The sequence below is a fragment of the Blastomyces gilchristii genome (genome assembly GCF_000003855.2).
Source record: "Blastomyces gilchristii SLH14081 genomic scaffold supercont1.4, whole genome shotgun sequence".
NCBI lineage: Eukaryota > Fungi > Ascomycota > Eurotiomycetes > Onygenales > Ajellomycetaceae > Blastomyces > Blastomyces gilchristii.
In genome coordinates, this window is record NW_003101679.1 from 485,904 (window position 1) to 496,208 (window position 10,305).

The window sequence follows — 10,305 nt, forward strand, 5'->3', positions numbered from 1 at the left end:
CAGTTTCCTCCCATCCTCACTGATAATATTTATATTTATCTACAGAAGCAGACTTATATCCTCTTTAATATTAAGACTCTGAAGAGAGAAAGTCTTAATAGAGAGTATATAGTAGTATATATCTTAGTAGTTTCTATCTCATTCTTCTGCAGCAGTTAATACAATAAAAAGATCTTGAAAATAGTTTTTTTACTTCTCTTGAAAAAGTAAGACATTTTTTTCTGAGTTTTATACAATATTCTTATAAAGAATTAAAAACAGAGTTATTTTCTGTTATAATTTTACATTCTTTTAAGTAAGAATTTCTTTTTCAGTAACTGAAGAGCTTTTATTAATACTTAATTCTTTTTTATATTCTTTATTAACTGATTTGACTTGCACTCTTATTATGTGAGAAGAATTGAATAATTTAGAATAAAATTAAATAGTTTTAATTAATTTCTCTGCAAAAAATTGACTTATTTTTTATCAGTTTTTCTCTCAAAAACTGTCATATTATCTGATTTATTATTAATTAATATTATACTTTTTCTCACTGTATCTCAAGAAAGAGATTGTAAAGATTTTATTAATTTATCTTAAAAATTAATTTTAGTTTATTAGATTCTCTTTAAAAATCTAATCTAGTTACTGAACTAGTGTGAAAAAAATCAGATATTTTATATATAAAAGTCTTTTATTCTTCTTTTGAAACAGTCAGACTAACTTTTCAATTGAAAATAGACTTAGAAATCTCTTAATTAAAACAGTCTGATTAACTTTTCAATTTAAAAGTATTTAATAAATCTCTTAATTGAAACAGTCTGATTAACTTTTCATTAAGTGAGAGTAATAAGTTCAAAATTACACTTAGTTAATATGAAAAAAGAAGCTTTCTCAAATACTATTTTTAAGATTCAAATTGTGAAAAGATAAAAGAAAGAAGAAATAGAGAAATAATAAGTTCTTGAAATACAGAAACTTGAAAAAGTAAGTAAAATTCTTGAAAAACAGTATCTGAGTGAGATAAATAAAGAAGTTCTGTTAATTCTTCATACTCAGACTAGATAATTATAGAAGATGATTAAGTTCAAACTTGAAATTTCAAACATAGTTTAAAAAATATTGAAAATTTCTAGTATAATTACTGACTCTTCATTTTACTCTTCTTCTTTTTCTACTTCTTCTTTTTCTTCTTTAAATCAGAAGAAAACATATGCTCAAGCAGCTGAATCTGCTATCTCTAAGTCTGCTATCTCAAAACCTGCTTAAAATTCTGAGAAAACTGAGAAGAATGCTGCTCATACTTCTATTCATAAAAAAATAGAGAAAAAAATATAAAAAGAGAAAAACTTTCAAATCTTCAGAAATAGAAGACTTATTCTCAAAGTCTTAAATCAGAATATCTTATAAAGAAACAAGTTAAATTCAAATCTTATTTTCAGAATCAGAAATGAAATTAATTAGTAGTTGTTTTCTCAGTTAATAACTAATATTACAGTTTAAAAATCAGTTATAGCTTTAATTAAGTTATTCTTCTTTGAAAATTTCATTATTCTGATTATAATGTCTGAATTTAGTACAGAATTCCTCATTCAGAATGAGAATCTCTGAAAATCAATAATAGAATCTTTATTAAATATAATAATTCTATCTAAGAGAGATAAAAAGTGTGATAAATTCATTCTTTATAATATTTCAGTTCAAATTTTTGACTGTGAAGAAGAAATACTACTTTTTAAAAATGAATTAGAAGAATACAATTCTATTCAACTAAGAAAAGAGTCTGTATAATTAAATTCAATTGAGTTGAGATAAAGTAGAAGAAATGCCTCTATTCTAGTATATATAAAGATACTTAAACAATCAAAGATCTCTGAAGTAAGAGTAGTAGATTTGAAAATGAGAGTTTATAAATACAAAGACTCAAGAATATCTCAAAGCTTAAACACAGTGTTCAAACTGTCAAAGATATGAACACTTTATAATCTCTTATTTTAGAGACTTAAAATATGCATTCTGTGCCAGAGATTGCAAAACTAGTGAGCATAAATGTGAAACATGCTTAAAAAGAGATGAAATACATCAACACACTCTGCTTAAATACTCTAATTGTAAAGAAAAATATATATCTAGCTCAAAAGAATGTATATTTACTCTAAGAACTCAAAAGAACTGGAGAAAATATGAAGCTCAAAGTTAATCTAGAACTGAAGAAGATATTCAAGTCAGTAAATCTATAACTATAAGCTTAAAAAGAAGAAACTGTTAACTATCTAAATCTTCAAACTCTAATTCTTCAGCTAAATGTAAATAGAGTTTGAATTCTCAAACTTCTGTTAAGATTAGAGAATTGAGAAATGACTCTGATAATAAACTAGATAGAATGTAAGCAGTTGAGATTTCTGCTTTGTAAAATAGTTATAATCTACTATCTGATAATAGTGATTAGATTCTACTCTATCTCTACTCTCTTTTAGTATAAATACACAACAAAAATAATAAAAAAAGTTTAAAAACTTTTTAAAAATCATATTTATTTAAAATAATGTGAATAGAAACTTAAAGTGTATTTATTCTTGTCTTTAAATTATATTTGAATAAAAAGTTGATTTTATACTTCTTCAGAAACTGAATTTTAATACTGAGTAAAAATACATTATTTCTCATTCAAGCTACTACTGCTTTCTATCTCAAAAGTCTGAGATAAAGTTTAGAGTAGTGATCTGTCAAAGAAAGAGATTAAGATATTAATTTAATCTAAGATTTAATATCATGTCTGACTCTAAACTGACCGTGTGACCGTGTCTGAGACTAGAATCAGAATATTTGATGATCTCATTATCAATTCAACTGATCTTATTACACTGTTTTAACATTAGATAGTAGTCTTACACTGTCTCAGTGAGACTTACTGTCTACTCTTATTACATTTTTCAAATAGAACCATGATTTCCACTTCTTAATTTAAATTATTTTTATTGCTTTAAATGACTTTAAATCTCATTTGAGTGTTATCAAAAAGTGTTACTTTTTAAAAAATTAAAAATAGTCTAAAGAAAACCTTAAAATGTCTAAAAATAGTAACTTTATGCTAAGAATGAGACTAAATGAGATCAAATGAGACCACTTTCTTATTTTTTCTAAGTCATGATCCCATTTTGAGATCTGATATATAGTCACTTTGTATGTTTTTTTAATGATTAGTCCCAGCGGGATTCATGCTAAGAAATGTATGAGATCAGATCAAATGAGATCAAACATGTAATTCATGATTCCGGCAGCCAGTCTATCTGACCCTGATATTCTAATAAGTGATATTATAGATACAGAGAATGAGTTTAATACTATACAGCTTATAAATATCTATAATGACAAGTCATTGAAGAAAAATAACAATATCTGAATAATTAATAGAGAATTTTTAAACATAACTCTGTCTAAGAAACTCTATAATTATAGAAGGTCTTCAATTCTCAATCATCTCCGGATGAAATACAGAATGTAAAAGGAGTAGTAAGAGTAGAGAATCTAGTTAAATAAATCTTTAAGTATTTGATAGATCTAGTTAACAAGTCTGATCAATAAACATTCTTTAAAAAACATATGAAATAGAAATCTATTATAGATCTAATCTTCATATTATAAAATTTAATAAAAAAAAGACTTATAAACTGATTTATTGATTTAAATAAGACATTAGAATCAGATCATAAGATTATTTAATTTAATATTAAACTGAGTGAAAAATAAATGAGTCAAAACTCTCTTCTCTCTAATCAGTATAACTTTGAAAAAGCTGATTGAAAAGCAGTTAAAAAAAGTAGAAAACTGTTACAATCTGAAAAGTAGAATAAGCTATATTGAAATCTCAGTCAAGATATCTTAAATGAAATGCTTAAGAATAGAGTAAAGCTTATTACATCTATTATTCTAACAAGTGTTAGAAATAATATTTCAAAGAAAAAGACTTCTGAGTATTTTAAATCTTAATGAAATGAGAATATCATATTTAAAAGAAAACAATTAGCTACTGCTAGAAGAGATTGAAAGAATAATATAATATCTGATAAAGAGTTTAAAACTGTCAGAAATGAATATTTTTCAGATGTTAAAAGAGTTAAAACAGACTACTGAAACAATTTTCTTGAAAAAGCATAAGAAAAAGAAGTTTTTAAAGTCTTTAACTACATTAAAATAAGAAGTATAGTAAAATCTTCAGTCTTAGAATATGAGTTTCAGAATGAATTATATACAGTAAATTCTTTTGAAAAAAATATCAAGCTTTTATAAGAATTCTCTTTCAAATCTCATCATATTCAGATTCAGAGAAAGAGAATATATCACTTTATAACTATATTAATAAAAATGACTGAGAATAGTCTGAACTTCTATAAGATGAATTAGAGTCAGCTATCTTCTCAAGTTCAATTAAAACTGATACAGAGTCTGATTTAATTAATCACTTGATTATTTAAAGTATATATTTCTACTTAAAGAATGAATATTCTAAGCTCTTTTTCAATCTCTTGAAAAAATAAGTATCATTCTGAATGATGAAGAGAAGTTACTGCAGAGATTCTTATAAAATCTAATAAAAAAACTTTAATTTCTAAGTTATATAAAGTAATATCTCTAGACTGGCCGCCGGGACCATGAATTTCACATTTGGTTTCATTTGGTCTGATCTCATATATTTCTTGGCGTGAGTCCCACCAGGACCAAGCCTCAAAAAAATCTGAAAATGGACCATTTCTGAGAGAAATGATGTGAAAAATGACTAGATTTAATTCAAGAACAGTGAAATGAGAGTAATTTCTCAGAATAAACTGTGAAAGATAATCATTCTTTTAAAATCAGAATGAGACTGAGACTGAAGATTAAATTCAGTCTCATTCAGTTCATTCAGTGATTACTTATATAATCAGAATTTGATAATAATTATTAATAATACTTATGAAATAACTAAATACATTCTTATACAAGTTTATTCTTCACTTTCTCATGAAAACTATACTTCTCTGATATACTGTGATCAGAGATATTAAACTGTCTGATAATTTCATGTTTTATAATCATGAGTTTCTTGATTATTTCTTCTTGTAATTGTTCTTAGTAATAGTGATAAATATCTCAGCTTGAGTTGAACTTTTACTTCATTCTCATCTCTGTTAATGAAATTATCAGAATATCACATATTATCAGTGCAATAGTTAAATATATACTCTCAATAATTTTTCATAACTCTAGAATTGATTTGATGTGTAAATTTGTTGAATTATCTTGAAGATAGCAGTCAAATTCAGTTTTATAAGTATATAGTTTTGCCTGATTTTCAGTTCTAATTAATGTATATAAGTTCTATTTCAAAGTTAGTATTATAGTTCTATATAATATAAAGAGTTATCAAAGATCATTACTTACTAGAGAATTATATTTCACTGTCTTCACATCTCTAATATCTGCTTATTCAAATCTCTGATAGTTAGTATTGTAGTAGTTTTAGATCAATTTAATATATAAGTCTCATTTCTTCTCTATTCAATCTTAAGAAGTGTAGATATTAACTCAACAGAAGAAATCTAGTAGAGCTACTACAGTATAGTACTCTGTAAAAGATTGTTCAGTTTTACTGTAGTAATATATCAGTTTATTTCTTACAGTAATAATAGTCTACACTATAGTATCATCTCAGACTGAATTTCTTTTTAAGTGATTCAACTGCTTCTTAAGATGAGTAAATAAACTGTTATACACTCACCAGACTGACTGCAGCATTGATGTACAAGTGATTAAGACTATCTTTATTATCTTATAAAACTGAAACAGTAAATCAATCACATATTTCAACTAAGTTTACTTTATATTAGAAAGTTTTAATATCTGAATCTTTTTCTGATCAGAGTGTTGCACTCAATGATCAATCATCTGACACAATCAAAGAGTCTGAATAGTCATCTCATATATTGAACTTCACTATATTCTAATATTCTGTATTATATTCAGTGATGTGACTGATTTATTTATTTATTGAATATTATGAAATCATTATTATTGTTTAGAAGAGATATAAATCACATTAATAATATTTCAAATCTATGATATTTAAATTATTTATCAATCTATTCAAAATTAACAGTAGTATTATTAAAAAGTATTATTAAAAAGCAATATTAAAAAGTGTTGTCAAAAAACATTATCTTTTACAAAGTAAATGTAAAAGTTACTTGAGTAATCACTTTCATCTTATTCTTATCTCAAGAATCAGTCATCTCATTATTCTTCATCTCAATGTTAAGATTCTTTATCAGTGTTTACATCACAAGTTGAATCACATGAATAATGCAGAGAATATGACCTTATTTATCATTTCAGAAATGCAAAGTCAATTTTTACTTCAAGCTGTTCATTATAGTATAGTTATTCACAGCATTATCAGTTATAATTATAAGAAGACTGAGACTAATATCTCAATAGTCATTTTTAATCACAGTCATTAATATCTCTGCTATATAATTCTCAGTATAACTACTGATCAATGATTCAAATTCAATTAATATCTCTTAATAAGTTCAGTTCTCATCAATGTAATAACATATAACTCTTATAAATGTAAGATTATTTATACTAGTTCATACATTCACTGTAAGAGACACTCTTCAATGATTCTTCAACTCTGATTCTAGATATTGTATATTAACTGTATAGTGTATCTTAAGATTGAACTGAAGACAGAATTAATGTGAAATGTGTAGATTTGAATTAAGTATTTAAAAAAGTGTTCAGAATTCAGAGTTTTCAATTGATTGAAGAGAAAGATTCAGAGATATATATATATAAAGTAATTATTTACAGAAGTTATCAGATAAGAGTAATGAAATCAGAGTACTGATATATAGTCATTTTCACATGATTTTCTTCAAATTAGAAAGTTAGTATTATTAAAAATCATTATCTGATAGAGTAACTTATCAGCTCAGTAGTAATTTTCTGATTATTTTTCTTTTATTATCTACATTCTGATAACTTCAGATGTTAGAAAATTTCTTCAGAGTTATAATCAGTTTATAATAAATATTTCTGAATGAAGTTACAGTGATTGCAGTAGAGAGATAACTCTTCAGTAATCTATAATACAATCTATTGATAATTATTTCATAGTTTATCTCAGTGTTTATATTATGTTTTTCATAAATTTCATAATCTAGAATTAGATGTGAAGAATAAAGTAATTATTTATCATAATTGAAAGAGAGCATTCTGTGTTGAATTATAAATAATATAGACTTTATAATTCACAGTGATTTCTTGAAGAGTTTATGAATCTTCAATAGAAGTAAAAGAAGTGAAAGAAGTGAATTCAGAAGATATGATAATAATTTAAGAAAGATAATAATTTATTTTTAATAACTAATCACTGATGTATGTAAGAAGAATTAATATAAGAGAAAATAATCCTCTTTCTTAGCTTAGTTATAATTTTAGTACTAACTCAGATTGAATATCATTAATATATAAAAGTAAATAAACAATCTTGATTAATCTCTATCATATTTCTTGAAATATATTAATATTATGAAAGAGAGTATTATCAAATTACATTATCAGATAATATTATTAAAAATATATTAATATTATAAATATCAATGTTGAAAAAATGTTGATACTTATACATTATAGTGATATGATAGTTAAATATACATATATATATTATTCCTGATATTGATAATTGATTACAACTTGTATAATAATTTTTGAAAACTCAAAATTAATTTCAATTATTAACTAATAGTTATAAACTTATAACTAACTAATATTAAAAGAAAAAAACTTTTTCTATTTATTATCTTTCTTCTCTTTCTCATTCTTCTTATTATTCTTTATAATTCACTTCTTATTCTTATTCTTCTTCTTCTTCTTCTTATCTGAAATAATAATCATTTTAAAATCTCTCTTCATTATCTTCTCAGAGAAGAGTTTTCACTGCTCTCTCTCAGTCAGATTAATCTGTACTTCAAAATCCCGCATTTTCTGATCTGCTGTCTCAGGTTTCATCTCAGTAGCAAGTAGATTAATATACTTAGAGAGTAGAGCTGTCTTCTCAATGTTCTGAATCATGAAGTACATTCAAGATCTGAACAAGGTCTTAATTCTCTTCTTCTCTATCAGCTTCTGCTATTTAATTAGAGAATAGAAGTGTTATCAAAAATTGTTATCTCTTAATAAAAAACTTATCAGTTTTAACTTCTTTATCTTCACTTCAATACCTTCTTAATCTTCTTCTATTATTACTTATTTATAGTAACACTCTTCTTCTCTCTCTCTCTCTTCATCTTGATTTTAAATCATTCTCAGAACTTCTTCTGATCTTATCACTACTGTATAAGACTCTTCACTGTCTTCTTTTTCAATCTCTCACAGATGATGTCATCTGTATTATTTCTATACTTAGTTCAGTCTAAATCTATCAGAAGTGTTACTTAAAATCATTATTATTCTACTTTCTTATAAAGTCTCTTCAAGGTATTATAACATGTCTTATAATCTGTCTTCTCATACTTGAACATCTTCTTCTTCTCTCTCTTCAATCTGTGATAGTACTCACGCGCCTTGATGATCTGCAGAACTGCAGAATATTTGAAGAGAGATGATATAATTAATTTTAATGAGTGTTAAGAGAGAGTGAAGGCAGAGAAGACAGCTAGTAATAATATAATAATAATAATAATAATAATAATAATAATGATGATAATAATAATAATAATAATGATAATAATAATGATAATGAGGAAAGAAAGAGTGCATCAGAATATATTATTAACTTATCAAATATAAAGAGATAAAGAAACTATTAACAGCTTTCAGAGATGTACAGAAACAGCTACAATATTATATAGCAACATTATCTTCATTTAATATATACACTATTGATATTCTTTGTATACATTTATCATATAATCTATATCAGAGATAGACTGACCGTGTGACCGTGTCTGGGACCAGGACCAGATTTTTTGATAGTCTCATTACCAATTCGACTGATCTCATTACACGGTTTTAACATTAGATAGTAGTCTCATACTGTTCCAGTGGGACTTACTGTCTACTCTTATCACATTTTTCAAGTGAGACCATGATTTCCACTTCTCAATTTAAATTATTTTTATTGCTTTAAATGACTTTAAATCTCATTTGAGTGTTATCAAAAAGTGTTACTTTTTAAAAAATTAAAAATAGTCTAAAAAAAACCTTAAAATGTCTAAAAATAGTAACTTTATGCCAAGAATGAGACTAAATGGGACCAAATGAGATCACTTTCTCATTTTTTTCAAGTCATGGTTCCATTTTAAGATCTGATATATAGTCACTTTACATGTTTTTTTGATAGTCAGTCCCAGCGGGATTCACGCCAAGAAATGTATGAGACCAGATCAAATGAGACCAAACATGAAATTCATGGTCCCGGCGGCCAGTCTAATCAGAGATACATGCAGAAAACAGATCTTTATTACTAGAGAGAATGATTGCAACAATTCTCTATTTTCATATTATAAAGATAAGTTATTCTTATTTCTTTCTTCTCTCTTTTCTCTTCTTCTTCAACTCATAACTAAGTTCAAGCTGATATGAAAACTATTAAAACACTCTTAGAAATTCTCAAATTGAAGAGTATAGACTAATTAAATTTTAAATGCAGATGAATTAAATTACATTTAATAATACTAATTATTTATCTCCTCTTTAATAAAATAACAGTCACATCTTTCCTCTTTCTTTCAAATAAAACATGGCCTGTGAAAAGTGAGTATTATGCCAGGTCATAATAATTAACACAGTCTCAGCATGCAGAGCTGTATACATACAGTGTATACTGAACTGAGAGACTGTGTGAGTTGCAAACTGATAACAGCATTTCAGAGAGAGTTATGCAGTGTGAGAAAGCTGCAACTCTCAGTCACATACATAGAGAATGAATTATCACAGTAAGTGTATGTATATTGCATGAAAGTAACACTTTTTGATAATACTCAGTCTCTGATATCATGAAAATAGAGTCTCTCTGTGAGATCTGTTTTTATCAGAAGTCAGAGAATCTTATATTTCTCAAGATTATCTTTACATATCTTATCTGTGAAATTGATGACAAGAATCATCAATTTCAGTGTTCTACTCTTAATATCATTCAAGTGATAGCAGAGTTCACTCTGACCACACTTTTTAAGTGTATATTTTCTAATTATTCACATTTATACAGATATATACTGATTATTTATTAGATAATGTTAAGATAATGACTTATTACAGCTGTGTTACTCTCACTGTGAG

The 10,305-nt window shown here is 25.6% G+C and overlaps 1 protein-coding gene across 1 annotated transcript; it reads left to right on the forward strand.

Annotated features, from left to right (window-relative positions):
* Positions 1-10,034: 10,034 nt before the first annotated feature.
* Positions 10,035-10,203, forward strand: BDBG_16640 (uncharacterized protein; the record flags this gene model as incomplete). The annotated part of the gene is made up of 1 exon (XM_031724551.1): positions 10,035-10,203. A coding segment is annotated over one exon (168 nt), but the record flags the coding sequence as incomplete, so codon positions are not given.
* Between the last annotated feature and the right edge of the window lie 102 nt (positions 10,204-10,305).